Source organism: Puma concolor, chromosome B4 (genome assembly GCF_028749965.1).
Source record: "Puma concolor isolate L17-30 chromosome B4, mPumCon1.1.hap2, whole genome shotgun sequence".
Classification (NCBI taxonomy): Eukaryota; Metazoa; Chordata; class Mammalia; order Carnivora; family Felidae; genus Puma; species Puma concolor.
In genome coordinates this window covers 22,664,226-22,682,514 of record NC_141673.1, presented here as the reverse complement: position 1 = coordinate 22,682,514, position 18,289 = coordinate 22,664,226, and the positions used below count along the sequence as shown (strand labels likewise).

General features: G+C 38.1%; 1 protein-coding gene across 17 annotated transcripts in view; it reads right to left on the bottom strand.

The window, feature by feature from the left end:
* ANKS1B (ankyrin repeat and sterile alpha motif domain containing 1B) overlaps window positions 1–18,289 on the bottom strand; it is a 1,105,230-nt gene that overhangs the window by 45,675 nt on the left and 1,041,266 nt on the right. For 16 of the 17 annotated variants that reach the window (XM_086712566.1, XM_025926383.2, XM_086712564.1 and 13 more), the window contains 2 exons: window positions 12,943–13,071; window positions 10,746–10,817 (listed from right to left, as the gene is read on the bottom strand). In XM_086712566.1, coding sequence (XP_086568692.1) covers window positions 10,746–10,817; window positions 12,943–13,071 — 201 coding nt within the window. Of the gene's footprint in view, window positions 1–10,745; window positions 10,818–11,328; window positions 11,422–12,942; window positions 13,072–18,289 lie in introns of those variants that run through there. The other variant, XM_025926399.2, reaches the window with a different exon arrangement.

Here is an 18,289-nt window from a genome sequence, read left to right as displayed (position 1 = left end):
CCCGGCATCAGGCTCTGTGCTGATGGTGTGGAGCTTTCTTGGAATTCTGTCTCTCCTTCTCTCTACCCTCCCCTGCTTGTGCGTGCTCTCTCTCTCTCAAAATAAATAAGTTAAATAAATAGTTGATTTTTGATTGAAAGTCACTGTCAGAACTGTTCTCTGCTGCTATGCATGTAAACTCAGTTATACTGCATCCTACATTAGTTCAGAGAGAAGCTAATTTATCAAAACACACTATCCTCCACTTGACAAGTGATTTCCAAAAATCCTTAGTTAGCACTTAGTTACAGATCTTGGTCTTCAGAGCAAATAACAAGAATTATTTAAACTTCCATGGTTTCTCAGGGACTGTGAAAGTAAAAAACATCCTTCACATAAAATAAAGAGTTCAGGTCATAAAGATAGATTCTAGAGGTACTTCTAGAATAGATGTTGATCAGACAGAGCTGACAGGCCCAGGGGTAACGCTGAAGATGTATGGTTTCTCATAAAAGTTCCCCAGTTCTCCCTCAACTAGGAGCACATCCAAGGTATTAAGTATATACCTTGAGAGACGTGACGAGCAAACACCAACACACTTTCGTGTACTCCTTCCGGAAGTGTCAACTGGAACACGGTTTTTAGAAGCCAGTTTGGCAATTTTTACCCAGTTTCAAGATGTGTATACTTTTGACCTAGCCAGTCTACATTTAGTGGCTAATTCTAAGGAAACAATCAGACCCGTTGCAAAAGATGTAGGTGTAAGGATGTTGCCCACAGTGTTGGTTATAATTTGAAAAGATTCAAAATGACCTAATGACCAACAAGGGGAACTGGTTAAATGAGTTTGGTTCAGTTTTTGATTGGAATATTGTTCAACCACTGCAAATAATGTTGAAGATAAATATTTATTGGAACAAAAATATTTTAAAATATGTTGTTATGTTAAAAATAGATTAGAAAATAGAAAACAGTAGGCACAGTATATTCCTATTGCTTTGTAGAAAAGAGATGCCTATGAATGCATGATTAATTAGTTTGGAGGATTACATAGGAACAAGGTGTTAACAGAGAGGTGTTTACCATCTCTGTGTGATAAAATTACAATTTTTTTAATGTTTATTTATTGATTTTTGAGAGACAGAGAGAGAGAGAGAGAGAGAGAGAGGGTGAAGGAGGAGAATCCCAAGCAGGCTCTGTGCTATCAGCTCAGAGCCCGATGTGGGGCTCGATGTCATGAATTGTGAGATCATAACCTGAGCCGAGATAAAGTCAGATTGCTCAACCTACTGAGCCACCCAGGCACTCCCTTTTTATTTCTCCTTTCCCTATCTATGTTTTTTTTTTTTAATTTTTTTTTCAACGTTTTTTATTTATTTTTGGGACAGAGAGAGACAGAGCATGAACGGGGGAGGGGCAGAGAGCGAGGGAGACACAGAATCGGAAACAGGCTCCAGGCTCCGAGCCATCAGCCCAGGGCCTGACGCGGGGCTCGAACTCACGGACCGCGAGATCGTGACCTGGCTGAAGTTGGACGCTTAACCGACTGCGCCACCCAGGCGCCCCTCCCTATCTATGTTTTAAAACTGGATAACAATGAATGTTTATTACTTTTATAATAATAAAATGAGAAGTTTTAAAAATGTATATATTTTTTTAGTTAAAAAGCTAATTGTATGGGAATGTAAACTGGTGCAGCCACTCTGGAAAACAGTATGGAGGTTCCTCAAAAAATTAAAAATGAACTACCCTAAGACCCAGGAACTGCACTACTAGGTATTTATCCAAGGGATACAGGTATGCTGTTTCGAAGGGGCACATGTACCCCAGTGTTTATTAGCAGCGCTACTGACAATAGCCAAAGCATGGAAAGAGCCCAAATGTCCATTGACAGATGAATGGATAAACATGTGGTATATATATATACAGTGGAGCATTATTCGGCAATCAAAAAGAATGAAATCTTGCCACTTACAACTATGTGAATGGAACTAGAGGGTATTATGCTAAGTGAAATTATTCAGTCAGAGAAAGACAAGTATCATATGACTTCACTCATATGAGGACTTTAAGATATAAAACAGACGAACGTAAGGGAAGGGAAGCAAAAATAACATAAAAACAGGGAGGGGACAAAACAGAAGAGACTCTTAAGTGTAGAGAACAAACAGAGGGTTGCTAGAGGGATTGTGGGAGGGGGGATGGGCTGAATGGGTTAGGGACATTAAGGAATCTACTCCTGAAATCACTGTTGCACCATATGCTAACTTGGGATGTAAATTAAAAAATAAATAATTAACAATAAAATAAAAAAAAAAAAAACTTAAAAAAAAAGCTAATTGTAAACATGTGAAAAAACACACCAACTTCTCACTTATGATAAGTTCAATCCATCACTTATAAGAACAAGTTAAGAGTGTGTTTGTGTGGGGCCACCTCGGTGGCTCAGTTGGCTGAGCGTCTGACTTCGGCTCAGGTCATCATCTCACAGCTTGTGAGTTCGAGCCCCATGTCGGGCTCTATGCTGACAGCTCAGAGCCTGGAACCTGCTTCAGATTCTGTGTCTCTCTCTCTCTCTGCCCCTCCCCCACTCATGCCATGTCTCTGTCTCTCAAAAATAAATAAAAACATTTAAAAAAAATTAAAAAAAGAGTGTGTTTGTGTGCACATAGGTATGATCATGTTGAACTTATGAAGAGACCCACTGATAAGCTCCTTCTCCAGGAGACACTGCAGTACAGTGAATAATAGCACAGAAGGGCATGTTTGGATTCCTGTCTTGGCTCCACTGTGTGTCAAGATATTTAACCTCTATGTCTTACTTATTTCATCTATAAAATGGGTATGTTAATATAGCATCGACTTTGTAGAGCTGTGAGGATTACATAATCCAGGGCCCAGCATGTAGTGAGCATCAACAAATTTTAGCCATTGCTCTTATTCTGAGGATGGATGCTTTCACTTTTCTGCTTTCCAAGGTACATCCTCCCACTGGCAAGAGAGAGTAGAAGTAAAGTCAACATCTGTGAGCATAAGTGAATAATCTCTGGGCTACATGCTAGGATAGTGGTGAAATGGTGGTTCCAACAATGAATATTCAGCAGAGCAATATATCTGGACCAATGACAATGGACTCAGTATGTTTAGAAAGAGAGCTTCTGTGGGTGTTAAAGGCAGAAAAGGACCATGAAACCTTTCAGTGATGTGCAATAGTGAGGGTGTATAAAGATGATATAGGATGAGATGATCAGAATTGTTCAGTCTTCCTTTGGGAGGACCCCTAGGAAATCACTCACAAAGCAAAAGTACAAGTGAGCAAAGCTTAGCAGTGAGCAGTTAGAAATGCTGTTGCCTTGTGTATACTGTTATTTTAATATACACTCATATTTATGGGCTTAGACCTGTACTGACCTGCAGTACTTGGGAGGGAGCAAAAAATGAAATATTTTATTCCTCCCTGAAACTTGGGCAAATGGAGACTTTTAAAAAAACAGCTGTTTGCACATTTCTTCCAAGCCTGGTTCCTAAGTAGTAGTCCCTGAAATGATTTCTGGAAACCATCCTAATAGATAGGAGTTGTAGAAGGAACTAAACATGACTTAAGTTTTGAGTCTCTTCTTTTTCTTTTTAAAGTTTCTTTTTATTTCTTTTGAGAGAGAGAGAAAGAGAGCACACAGCAGAGGGGCACAGAAAGAATTCCAAGCAGTCTCCATGCTGTCAGCATAGAATCTGATGCTGGGCTTGAACTTACAAACCACGAGATCATGACCAGAGCTGAAATCAAGACTCAGATGCTTAACCGACTGGCTACCCAGGTGTCCCCAGTTTGAGTCTCTTGTAAGAGCATAGAGACAACATTTCCATCTAATTCTAAAATCTGATTTCAAGCATTCCAATCCATTCTCCAACATTATTATTTTTTTTGACAAGCACAGAAAAAAGACAGTCTTCACACTTCAATCAAGGTACATTTGGAAATTTATAGATTTGAAAATTCAACTTTAGAATTGTTTCTAGATTGGAAGTTTAAAAATGAGACAAGGTCAGGGGAATGGACTCAATAAGAAACCTGAACTATGGTGTCTGAACTATCTAAGCCCTTTGGGAAATAAAGATTCGCTAATTTAAATTTGCCAGATCTGCTTACTCCTGACAAAATATATATATATATATATATATGTATATATGTATATATATGTATATATATGTACATATATATATATATATATTTCCTATTTTGCATTGAGAAGGCGAATTTCTACCTGATTGTAGTTGAAAACAGGTATTTTTCTTTTCTTAAAAGAGAAATTGCCTCGAGCACAAACACCTGTGAACAATACTCATCATCAACTATGGGATTAGAGAAAGATTTTATGAAATTGAATATAATAGCCTACCTCTTATAGTAGCAGATGTTTCCTAATAGTATATTTAATTAGGGAAGTGACTGAATACTGTATATTAGTGATAATTATACCCTGAGGCAAAATTCGGGGCTGGGGGATGGGGTATGTGTAAGTCTCGCGAGGCAAAAAAGAATAGTAGAACGTCATCTGGCCAGAGCAAATCCCTCATTTGAGCAACCACTGTGTGTCTTAGAATCTTTGAAGTGGGAATTACTCATACCAAAGAGAACACTGAAAGGCCAAAGCAACCTATTTATTGCTTTGTAAAGTTCAGTCCTGTGAACACATTATTTAAAAGAGGCAAGCTAACTCCCAATCGATTTAGGAACAAGTTACTTCCCCCAAAATATAAAACTGCAAAATTACATTTACCATCTTATCAACAGTTTCCCATCATTTTCTCTTCCTCTTGGTGATGGCCTTTAAAAACTGGAACTAAGGGGCGCCTGGGTGGCGCAGTCGGTTAAGCGTCCGACTTCAGCCAGTTCATGATCTCGCGGTCCGTGAGTTCCAGCCCCGCGTCAGGCTCTGGGCTGATGGTTCAGAGCCTGGAGCCTGTTTCTGATTCTGTGTCTCCCTCTCTCTCTGCCCCTCCCCCGTTCATGCTCTGTCTCTCTCTGTCCCAAAAATAAATAAACGTTGAAAAAAAAATTTTTTTAAAAAAATAATAAAAACTGGAACTAAGGGGCACCTAAGTCAGTCAAGTGTCCGACTCTTGGTTTTGGCTTAGGACATGTTCTCAATAGTTCATAAGATTGAGTCCCATGTCAGGCTCTGTGCTGACAGCACGGAGTCAGCTTGGGATTCTCTCTCTCTGCTCCCTCCATCAACCCCCCCTCCCACGCATGCACACACTCTCTCACAAAATAAATATATAAACATTAAAAAAAATCATAAGAGTGCAGGATTCCTAAGTTTTTGAATACTTTCTTACATATTGTGAATGCAGAAAACCAGGGTAACGACTGCAATACTGACATTATAGTTGAGTAAAAAATAAATGAAATAATCCAAAGCAAATCTATCAATTTACTTGTTCAAACATTTTGGAGGAAGAGGTCAACGTGTTTTGAGGTTTTAGTGAACTAGACCCTTTACAGGCATCACTTTATTGATCACCATCAAAACCACCCTAAAGGTAGCTATGTTATGGCAGGCCCTGGGGTGACAATATACATGGTTCCTGCCCTCTAAGGGCACGGGGCATGAGCAACCAGGTTTGTACAGTGGTGAAATGAGGTGTGACAGAAGGAAGGTTCTGTGTTCCATGGGGAGCATGTTGGGGGCATCATATTCAGGATCCCAGAGCTAATGCTTCCCCTCAGGAATCCTTTCAGAAATGAAGCCTGTCTCTGAGCACAGATTTAGCTGGAAAACCTAACTAGTAACATAAAAGGCAGCACTAAATGAATATGTTCAGATCAAATAGATACTTCTTACAACTTCTCACATGTTACTAATATATGTTTTTAGACTTTAATTTTAACAGAAATGCCTGTAAAGCTGTCACAGTAAAGGTAATCGGCAGCCAAGTTGTACTATTGAAGAGCGAAATAATTCACAGAAATCATTCGTCCTAAAAGTATGCCTCAATATCAAGGCATATCTAATCTCTTGGGCTTTTATTAAAGAAAACTCTGAAAGAGAAGACAAAAACTGCAATTCTACTTAAAAAAATTATCAGGGTTTAATGTAAGTTCCTATTGATTCTTCTTCACTAAACACAATTAAGAAGATAATTTTAAGAGGGTGTGGATCCAGGAAAAAAAAAATCTTAAGACGAAAACCTGCATACAAATATTTATAGCGCCTCTGTTCATAATTGCCAAAATCTGGAGGCAACCAAGATGGCCTTCAATAAGTAAATGGATGAACAAACCGTGGTACATCCATACGATGGAATATTATTCAGTGATAAAAAGAAAGAGCTATTGGGCACTTGGGTGGCTCAGTCGGTTAAGCATCCAACTTTGGCTCAGGTCACAATCTCATGGTTCATGAGTTCGAGCCCTGTATCGGGCTCTGTGCTGACAGCTCAGAGCCTGGAGCCTGCTTCACATTCTGTGTCTCCCTCTCTCTCTGCCCCTCCCCTGCTCATGCTGTCTCTGTCTCTCTCAAAAATAAATAAACATTAAAAAAAAAAAAAAAGAGCCATCAAGCCACAAAAAACATAGAGGAAGGAAGCTTAAAAGCATATTGCTAAAGAAATGAAAGAGGCCAGTCTGAAAAGGGTACACACTGTATGATTCCAACTATTTGACATTCTGGAAAAGAAGACAGTAAAAAGGTTAGTGGTTGCCAGGGGCTGGGGGGCAGGGGAGAGGAGAGATGAACAGGTAGAGCACAGGGGATTTTTAGGGCATGAAACAATTCTTTGTGACACTGTAATGGCTGCATTTGTCAAAACCCCAAACATTGTATAACACTGAGAATGAATTCTAATGGAAACCACAGACTTTAGTTAATAACAATATTGTTCGTAATTGTGACAAATGTACCACATCAATGCATGTTAATATGCGAAACTGGGAAGGGAATGGTGGAGGGGGTATGTTCCATAACTGCACTTCATGCTTAATTTTTCTGTTAACCTAAAACTGCTCTAAAAAGTAAAGTCTGTTAGAAAAATTATAAGGCAGTTTGAAGAGGAAAAAGGCTGGCTGACCTGAACAGAATGATGTGAATTACTACCATCTCACATACATTAGCTTATGATGGCCTATTTTTGACTGAAATAATATGAGTATAATAAAATACCAGGACATCAGTGTAGAATTATCTTGGTTTCAGAAATGGAGGGGACCTTAGAGATGAATAAACAGGCTTAGATAAACTTAGAAATTAACCAATTGTGACCACCAAACACTCCAAATGTTTCTGAAGGGGGAACATTGTGTTTGGTTTGTGCTGGGGCAAAGTACATGTATTTAAGTATTATGGAAAAAAATATAGTTGCTTAGGATGCAAGAAAAACTCTCTTAAAATTATTTAGGTTAACACATTGGAATGTACCCCAAATTACTATATATATCTGTACCTACATGGTTTAATTTTGCTAATTTTACAGACTCTTTGAGGGTTCCTAAAGCTCTTTGTCAACATAAATGATCCACATTTTCAGCTATTTTATTTTGTTTTTAATTTTTTTAAGTTTATTTCTTTCTCTTCAGAGAGAAAGAGAGGGAAGGGCAGACACAGAGGGAGAGAGAGAATCCCAAGCAGGATCTGCACTGCCAGCACAGAGCCTGATGTGGGGCTTGAACTCACAAATGGTGAGATCATAACCTGAGCTGAAATCAAGAGTTGGATGCTTAACCAACTGAGCCACTCAGGCAGGGACATTTTCAGCTATTTTCAAACTCTGGGCAATAAATGTTCCAAGGGCTCATTAGAGAGGTAGTGCAGCCTAGGGTTTGGAGTTTGGTGGTGGAACTAGATCACCTGGGTTCAAACCCTGGTTGCACTGCTTGCTGGCTAACCTTGGGTAAGTTACTTAACTTTCATTGGCTTTTGTTTCCCCACATGTAAAGTGGGGACAGTAGCAATACTCACTCATGATTAAATGAATTAATGCACATAATCACATGTGCAGGGCCTGGTCTACAGCTGTCAAGTGTTAACTGCTATTCGTATTGAAAAACTGATTTTAGGAGACCATGCCTGCAGGTCACTTTGGGGATCATCTGTGATGATCCTGCAGGTTGATGGAAACATGAAGACTATGCTATAGTGAAACTTCTCCTACTTTGAGGGAATTACATGTTAACTTGTAGGATTTCTCTACTGAACTGTGAACTCAGGGAGCGCAGGAGCCAAATCTTAGTCATCTTTGTTAACAAAGTACATTAAGGAAGCATTTCTCAGAATAAAGAACCGTACTGATTTACTTCTTACTGGGAAAGAAATTTTAATTTCAGCTAAAATGCATACTGTTGAATTGAAAACGTCTTTTTTTTTTTTTTACACCCAAAGAGTTAAAAACCAGGTAAAGTTTTAATCTACAGTAATTTGGCCTAATGATATTACTACATATCAACTTCTAAGATCACCAGTCCTAAAGTATTTCCCCTGGGTAGACCTGATCATTCTGGGACTTTTGACTGCAATGCTACCATGTTGAAAACAGATAAAACAGCGTCTTGAAGTTCAAACTGAAAATTAACTGCCAGTTGAGATCCACACCATTTTCAGTTGGTGAGAGTTCTAATTCACAATACAATAGTCCCAGATAACAGCAAACCTGAGTTTCTCCTTTTGAAAGGCTCTAATAAATCCACTGAGTGCAACTTCAGCCACTGTACCAAAGACTGATATTTATTTAATCAAGATGGGAGATAAGGGTTTGTGATATTCTAAGAAGCAATGAAGTCCCTATTTTCATGTAAACTACCCCAAATAAACACCAAGGGCAGCAAACCAGAAAAACCCCAATGAACAGAAGAATGGCTTCTAAACAGAAGGCCTTTTCTGTTTCATTTTAAGCAACAGACAAGTATTTAACTAAATTATTCTCCGCTGACACTATTAAAATGGCTTCCCTGTTATCAGAATGGAATTTCAGATCCACTTAATTTCAAGAAATTGAAATTCAAATCACAAATCTGGTTTTAAATGGTGCTATGTGCTGTATGCACTATTTATGCGGATTACAGCATCGAAGTAGCTGGACTCAGATAATTGAGTTAATAGCATTAAATCAGAGATGCCAAATTAATTTCTTAGACACGTTCATAAATAGCTCTAAAATTATTATGAGGCTTGATGATTGAAAAATGTTCCCATTTTATTGTTCACTGGTGACATAATTTAGAGTGGATATATATTGAGAATACCAGATTCCCAGAATTATAAAACCGTGAACCAAGACCCCTACAGGGCACCTCGTCCCATGTCCTCATTTTCTAAGTAAGAAAACGAGGCCCAGGAGAAGCAGGCAAGTGCAGTAGTTAAATACTGGAGTCAGATCTGCGTTCTAGTTCCAGATTGGCAAGTTATTCACTATGTGACCTCAGGAAAGTTACTTAACCTCTCTCAGCCTCAGTCTCTTCAAGAGTAAAGTGGGGGTAAGGACACTACTAATCTCTAGGTTTGTGACAGGATTCAGTGGGATAAACACACAAAGCACCCAGCATAGAAGACTGGCACATTTTACCTACTTGGTAAATATTAGCAGTTATTATTATTATGACTAAGAGTGACTTCCACAGCATGTAAGCAGCAAGAAAACCAGAACATAGAGTTCCTGACACATACCACAGCTTTTTTCATCTAAATATAGTACCTGGGATAAAGATTCTTTGGCACTGACAATAGAAGTATAACTCTACATCAAATAGAAGGATAACTATTTTCAGTCTTTCTGTTACTGAGCTGATCCAAATATTAAATCAGTGATCACATACTGAGGTCTCAGTTTCATGAAGATTCACACACCCTCAGCCTTCCAAGAGCAATCAGTATTACATATTTGCCTTCGTAACTGTTTTAGTTTAATTCAATGCTTTTAAATATTTCGCACCCAACACTGCTCATATAAAATAAATGATGATGTAAACTGGCCACAAATAAGAGTTAGGGTTCACTTGCTGACAAACTTAAATTTGAGTGTTACTTGCTATATGGAGTAAGCCTATTCTCAATCTGTACTGTCAGTCAGCGCCACACCCCTCTATTTATCTGCTACGGAGGAAGCAAGAATAAAGGATACAGGAAAAAAACAAAAGCTAAAGTGGGTGTGCAGCAGGAGTAAGACTTGGTCTGGCTAATACAGCTTCCTAGGAACCCAGCAATCACCAATCACAGGCATTTGCAATTGCCCTTTTTGTCAATGTTTACTGCCCTTACATGATTTAACTCAGAGTTGAATGGTTTTTTTTCTTATACTAAAAAACAACAACCCAGAATAATTAAGAATTAATACTCATAAAGAACATTAGCTTTATATAATATGCTCTCAATACTTTAGCATTTGATAATGTTTTAGTTAACTGGTGGTCTTTACAGTAAATGTTCTCAGACTGACAGGTAGGTGCTTAAAGCATTTTCTTGCAACCAACTAAAGACCATTTTTCTCAATCTGGATAATGACCAGTGTATATACAATTAACTTTAAATTTTTAAAAATAATAAATGTAATATGGCATAAATACATAAATATATCCAACGCATATCAACTCAAACTACAGTGAGATAAACTCAAGTATAAACATGAACAAAGCCCAAACACCTTTTTATGGAACAGCAATGTGATTCAGCAGACCAACAGATGAAGAAAATAGTCATTTGAAAAGTGGCAATTTGTAACCATACCCGGTATTTAGTATTTCAGCGACTAGAAATAAAATTGTTTGGCAAACTTACCCTCATTTTTGCACAGGCATCTTGGGTTGATTCTGTCCCTCTGAGCTCTTTTATCAGCATAGAACCTAAATACTAAAATACAAAACATTTCAATGATTTATGAAAAAGAGTATAAATATGAGTTGCGATTTAGAAACCAAACTGTGGAAGTCCTATTGGCTGGGTTTCCTGGCTGAAAGTTGCTGAATAACTTTAAAAAACTAACAGTAACTAATTCTAATAAATGCCTTTAGAAAGAGAATGCCGTAGAATTAACTACAGTTCTGAGGGCTGTAAATTGCTCTTTATAATAAAACTGCAGCATCTTCTAAAGATGCCATCTTTCAAATCATATTTAACTGCAAAATGGGGGCATCTAAAAATGTTTTCCTTTTTTTTTTTTTGAGGCAGCAATGTCTGCAAAAATAAATCACACTACTCTCTACGTAATTACAGGGTTGTGTGAGACAGCTGAGAAGCTAAGCAACATGCACCCCATTTGGGCTGACTTGGCTGCGTAGGTAATTAACGTTAGGCTGTTCTCGGGCGGAGACGCAGTTTGGGGTCTTTTCATTCACAGCTGCGAGCCCCGTGGTTGATCCACCTGAGAACGGGATGGGCGCGGGATGGGAGCCAGCGGGGATGGAGAACGGCATCTCGGTTGTTCCCGAACAGAAAGAGTTCAGTCCCTGCTGCAAACCCACACGGAGGGCTGAATGGGGGAGGGGAAAGATGAGAAAAGTCTCCTCCCAGGAATGACTAACCGCCGTGCGGTTAGGGGATCAGATCCAATACCGCCTCGGGACAAAACGCCACTCAGGCTCCATGTTCTAGCTGCGGGGCAGTTTGTAGCAAAATGCCTCTTTTGCCTTTCCACCAATAGACTCCTCTTCAACTCTTTGAAGCTTCAGTCGGGTTCCTTTGTCATTTTTTTCCCTCCCTAATCTCCCTCAAAAAAAAAAGAGCTCTTATGTGTTGTTGTTGTTGTTTTTTTAAAAAAGTGAATTAAAATAATTATTTTCCTGACAGGACTGAAGAAACGCTGGCACTCCGCAAAACCGCAGTTGGGAATCAGGCCTGCAAACCAGGAAATTGCCGACTGGAAGAGGGTGAGCCCTTAAGGGCTGGAGAGCAGAGGGCGTGGTTAAGGGCCTTGAAAGGAGAGTTTCCAAAGGCTCAGGGATTTGGTGTTTGAGCTTTGGAGGAGGAAGGAGGCATTTCAATCCTACAGTTTTGGAAAGATTACTGCTGAAATAAATCCAGTGCTTCACAATAAGTAGGCAGTAAAAAAGGGATAGATAACAAAATGAAAAAAAAAAAAAAGGCCAAATTGCTATGCAACAACCAGAATGCCCACATCTTAATCAAATTAAGAAAAATGAATTCGGTGAAATCCTTGTTTTTTAAGTTATCAGAGAAGTTTACCCTAATTGAAACATTTCTTTGTAAAAGAGGTGATTTTCCTTCTCCAGCTGTAGTCATGACAACCACCACCTGCCCCCGCCCAAACCTACAGTATTTTTTCAACACCTCCCTGTTTATATTGCATTTTCAGCTAAGCCTGATTCTCTCTTCTATTAGAAAAAAAATACCCAGTATTATAATTCTAGTGAAAAAATCTGGAGTAGAGCCAATGTTTTGAGATCATTAGTGAGTGAGTGGAGATGTCTGTATGTGCTATACTTCTATTCATATCCATTTAAAGATCATGCTTTATCTCATTTAAGATATACAACTATATATAAAATAGATCTTAAGCTCACAAGATTCAAAGGGATTATAAAGCTCTATTTACTTGGACTTTCTCTGTATAGAAAAGGCTACTTTAAGAATAAGAGAAGGGACAGGGCGCCTGGGTGCCTCAGTCAGTTAAGTATCTGACTTTGGCTTGGGTCATTGACCTTGTGGTTCATGAGTTCGAGCCCTGCGTTGGGCTTTATGCTGATAGCTCAGAACGTGGAGCCCGCTTCGGATTCTGTGTCTCCCTCTCTCTCTGCTCCTCCCCAGCTCGTGCTGTCTTTCTCTATCTCAAAATAAATAAATAAGTAAATAAATAAGTAAATAAATAAGACATTAAAAAAAAAGAATAAGAACGGGAGAATACTTTAAGAGTTTCAGCAGGGGACATTTTGGTATATTTTCAACATAAAAGTAAACAAGCCAGAAACACACCCTCTATCCCCTCTGGAACCCAAATATTGAATTCATAGTAACTTACAAAAGCTTTGTAATCACACGATTGGAAGATGAGCTTTTCTGGGTGGTGTTGCCAGTACTGTACTGGAGTGGAGGCTGTGGCTTCATTTGGAGGTCGCAAGGTAATGGAAGGTTCTCCCCAGTCTCCTGTCTGAAAATCACATTTATTCTAGACGTAATATGAGCAGTTGGCCAAGTTCATTCCCTACAGCTAGCCTGAGTTCTTCTTATACACATGTGCTGGGATGTGCAAATGCATTTGGGTGTATTATGTGCACATAAATACTTTTACTGTTTATTACGGTTTTATATGTGGTAGCATCATATTTCCCAAAGCTGAGTTAATTTTTGAGGTGTGAAAGAAGTTACTCCATTTTTAGATTGACGCCCTAAGCTAAGTAATTTTAAAATAAAACATAGAGATCTTCATAAATGAGGCACTAATTCATAGTTTTCTGTCACAACAGAAAAGAACATACAACTTTGAAAAGACTTTTCTGTTTTTAACCTTGATTATTTGAAATTTTTAGTTTGAACTGCTTTTACATTCAGAATACACAGTTCCATGAATTTCAGTTTCCAAATGTGACATGTACTGTGTTCTTGGGATAATTTTATATCTCTGGAGAAAAGGTAGTAAAAGTGTGACTCTAAACAAAATTTTAGAAGAAAAATTACGAATGGATGACTAGTTTCCCTCGTCTGAATTCATTTGGATTGATAAAATGCCACTGTGACTGTCTTGGATGTATTCAGCTACCTTTCTCAGAAAACCTAAAGCACACATGAATAATAAATACTTAAATACCAAGTTTGGTCATATGTGCAAATGATTCACAAATACAAGCACGTGCACATATGATGGCGTATCATATAACGCATATGCCCACTAAGACCTGAGACAGAAGGACATCCCGTAGTTTCATTTACCGTTTTCCATGAGGTTAGCCTCATATAACGGTTTAGTGTGAGCATCTATGAAGTGAGAGGTCCATGCTGGCAGGTGTTTGCTGGGCTCTAGTCCAATTTAGGTATTATATATGGGAGATTTCTCACTCTCTTCCCTGAAGATTCTCATTTCATGAAATTCAGCTCTTTGTTCTCAGATGGACATTAACAAAACTAGACAACAGGCAGATTTCCAAAGCCACTCTCTTTTAACCTGGATTTGGCTGGTCTTGTAGAATTATAAGGAATTACTCTTCTCAGGAGTTGAAAGAATACAAATAGGTCTCATGAACTCCAAAAACAAGTAAAACTTTGGTTAGAGACCAAGTTTCATAGAAGTACTAGCAAATAGGTTGATGCTGTAGGGTTTCTTAAGGAAGATTTTCAAGGAGTCTAGGATAAGAATGCAAAATTGTGGATGGAGATGTATGTTTTGGGGAAGAAAAAGTCTACAGCTTTCATTAAATTCTTTGAAAGGATCAGAGACCCTAACAGGTTAAAAACCACAAGTCTCCAGGAATAGCTTAAATAGGATGTGTGTTTTGGGGAAGAGGACCAGCATTTCAGTTTTCTCTGTTCGGTCTGGACTTACATGAGGTGGCTGCCAATGCAGTTTCTAACAGGCTCTGGAAAAATGGAAGAAAATTCTAGAGCCCCTCCAGAATGCCTTTTCACTGGGGCAGAGAATGTGAAGCTTTTCTCTGTGAGATGGGTCACTCCTAATCTCAGGAAGAGCAACGTTAGTATCATGCTAGCTCATTAGTTTCTCACTTGAGTGTGTGACCTATCAGATTTTCTCGAGCTCTCCCTCACGCTCTAGTCTAAGCTATTCTTTGTACTTGAAGATGGCTCGGTTCTCCTGTCTCCTGTCTGTTGATACAGTTAAGACTTTACCTGGAATGATTACTTTAGCATTTTTGTGTGCCTTAGGACCCATCCTTGACTCATTCTTGAGTTTTCTCTTTATATTTATATGAACTTTTATTTTGTAAAAGCAATGACTGACTTCAATTAATTTTAGGAGTAAGTTTTCCTCTGGCTGCCTATTATGATCTTCTCTTATCCTTCTCTTTCAAACATCTGGTCTTAATTATGTCTCTAGTCTTTAATTCAACGGGCTGTAATTTGCTCTTTAAAAAAACTAGTAAAAATTGAAAATGTAGGAAATGTGGATTTTGATATTATTTTGAAGGTGAGTGTAATAACCTTTAAGTGATAATACCTATAGTTAAAGCTCTGGAAACACGCAGCTATGAATTCTTAATTAAAAGCTCTCCCCAAATCTGGCAAGTACTCTAATCTGCCCCATTAACCTGCTTCCCGCCCCCCGCCTCGATAAAGCAACAACAACATAGCAAACAGGTGTTGTACATTTAAGTCACAGGTAACACTGTTAATGGAACAACAGAAGTTTGCACGCAACTCCGTGGAATGATACAAAAAGAGGAGCTCGTTGATGTTATAAGATCCTTCGATCCAGTGTTTGCTGAGGTGACAACTTAAACCAAGCATCAGATCTTCACATGAGACCTGTCATAGTTCAGCTGGGTACACCTTGGCTGAGCTCAACAGGCAGTTTTCAAAACAGTCTGAACAGACATGGCAGGAGATGGGGGTACCACAGGTTGCAGGGCAAGGGTTGGGAATAGGGCTGGGGGTGGGGAGAAGTGGGGAGAAGCTGGGGTTATGGGGACATTTCAGGTATTAGTACATTAAGCATGCAAATCATATGCAAACTCATTCTCTAACTGTTGAATTAACTCAGGCACGTTTATAACTAAATTTCAATGTGAGTTCCGTACATTTAAAGCAGAACTACAGCCAAATGCTGATCCAAATATTTACATCATCCACATAAGTCGTAGCAGCCATTTTGGGAGTAACAAGCCCCAGCACATACCAACTCAGTCTGGAATTCATCCCGACCTCTTATTTGATAACCACTTGAAGAAGTTCGTGGCACATCCATTTAACTCTGTTTAGGCAGCGCCATCATCTGCTCTTCTATGACTCCACTTTGTCCAGAAATCACAAGCCACCTGCTTTGAATTCAGAATGATCTGACAGGGCCTCCCCTACGTGCTATGGGGGAGGGAGGAAATTATAGGGAAGATAAACACAGTCCTTACTTTATTTTCTTTGTGGCCTTGAAACATTGCTCCAGTCCAAATATTTTTAAATTCTCTATACAGACTGAATCTATCTTTCTGGAAATAGACACTGAGTTTTGTCACATTTAGGACCATTTCCAGAAATTCATTTTCAGATGAGAGAAAAGTGTCGTTAAGATTGAAGGTATAAAAAAATAAATTTATTTTCTTCCTGGAAATTCATCAACTTATTATTATTGTTTTTAACCTTGGATCAAAGAATATTTATGAGACTCAATTTATAGGTGTTGATTCTTCTCTTTGGAGTTAATTTTATGAGAATGGACAGACTTGGTGACACATTACTACAAAGGGCAGGAATGGCCTTGGCCTTTGGGTTTGTTCCAGCTTCAACTGGTCAGCTGACAGTACAAGGGTCCAGAGAACAAGGTGCCTTTGGGCTCACCCACCTCGGAGGCTGGACTGCAGCAGGAATGGGCTAGGGAGGAACTGAGTAGGGCAGTATATTGTATGGAATAGCAAAAGAAACCAAAAAGCAAATTAGGGTTTCTTCCTTAGCTATAAAATAATTCCACACTGTGAGACCCATTGTCAGGTCTTGCCAAATAGTATACTCATATCAAGATGGAACCTGTATTTCTTCAGGTAAATTAATAAAATTAATTTAATAATTTCCCAGTTTTTAAAAAACTTTTGTTAATATGAAAAAAAAATCAAACAGATGTTTTGCCTCAAAAAAATGGTTTATAATCAAAACTTACATAATCAAACCTTATCCTCAACGAACAGATCTGAACACAGGTAACAATGACGCAGCAATATTTAAATAGAACAAAAAAATACAAGAGGAAAAGGTTGGGGTAAAATTCCATCTTAAACTGTTACTGACTGACAGTACTCCTTTAAAGGCTTCAGCAATTACAGAAGAGAAATGATTCAAGGCACTCTTACTAGATGTCTTCAGGCTACTTTTTTGAGCTGAAAATACTTACACCTTTCCTTTATGTTCATGTATTGAATGATCTTAATATTCCAAGTATTTGGTCATGGCTTAAAACCTCATTTACTTGATATGTATGTGCCTATGTACGTATGTATATATAGGATATTGCCAACAAAACAAAGGAAAATTAACATCATTAAGTGTCCTTTTGAGCTCAACTAACCTTTGAAGATAAAGGAAAAACATAATTTGAGATTAGAGCTTTAAACGGAAAATTGATTCTGTTGAACGGGTATTTACCAACTGTGAACCAAAAGTGCATAGTCTGGCCGAGTTTGAAGGACAGGTAGGCCATACTTAAAGGTCTTTCATACCACCAGCTGAAAGGTATAAAACCACTAACTGAATTTAGTATCTATATATACTAAGTAGTATATATACCATAGAAAAAAACTCACAGAAGTCTACCGATAGATTTTTATTGGATGGCAGAGTCTAAAATGCAGCTTTTAAACTTTGCCTTATTTCAAAAGACGGTAAAACCGTATGACTTTTAGTTCATATGCACCAGATTCATAAGGCAAATGCTAAAATATCATAGTGTGTAGCTTTCTCCCTGCAAACTGGAAACTGAAGAAACTCCATATTCTATATGCTCCGTGCATACAAAGGGAAACACTGTCGATATCCTCATTCTCTTCTTGATAAAAAAATCTCCTAAAGATGTCAGTAAATAATTACGACTTAGATTATTATCACTTAGATTCCTAACATGAACAGAAAGGTACAGTATTTTCCAAGCCTTGTATTATTCTTTAAATTTTTTTTTTAAATTAGGATTTAATTGATTTTTTTAAATAGAAGCTTTTAAATCTTTTATACTAGGAACTGTTTCCACCTACCTGCTTATAAATTTAGTTCTGAATATTAACAAACATTATTCTCTATTTCTTCAGAACTCTTAATGAAAAACTAAAATGATTTTAAATGACAACTGTTATTTTAAGGTTTCACTTTCAATAATTCTGACAAATATCAGAGATGGGCTACCCAAACATTCATAAGTTATACATGATTACATGTATTTTCTGTCATCTCTAAGGCTCTGAAGAATGTTACATAGAGCTTTATGCTTATAAATATGTATACATATATTTGGATGTGAATGTAAAGAAAGGCCTCCTACAAACATTCACACACACAAAAAAGGAGGATGCCACAACAGTTGTTTTAAAAATCTTCAGGAATAAAGAATGCTAGTTTGGTCAAATGCAGTTGGTTATACTAAATTTGTTCCTTTTGATGATAAAGAGCAGAGATGGCCACTTCTGAACATAAAAAAGCACTGGTTAGCATTTACGGGTTCG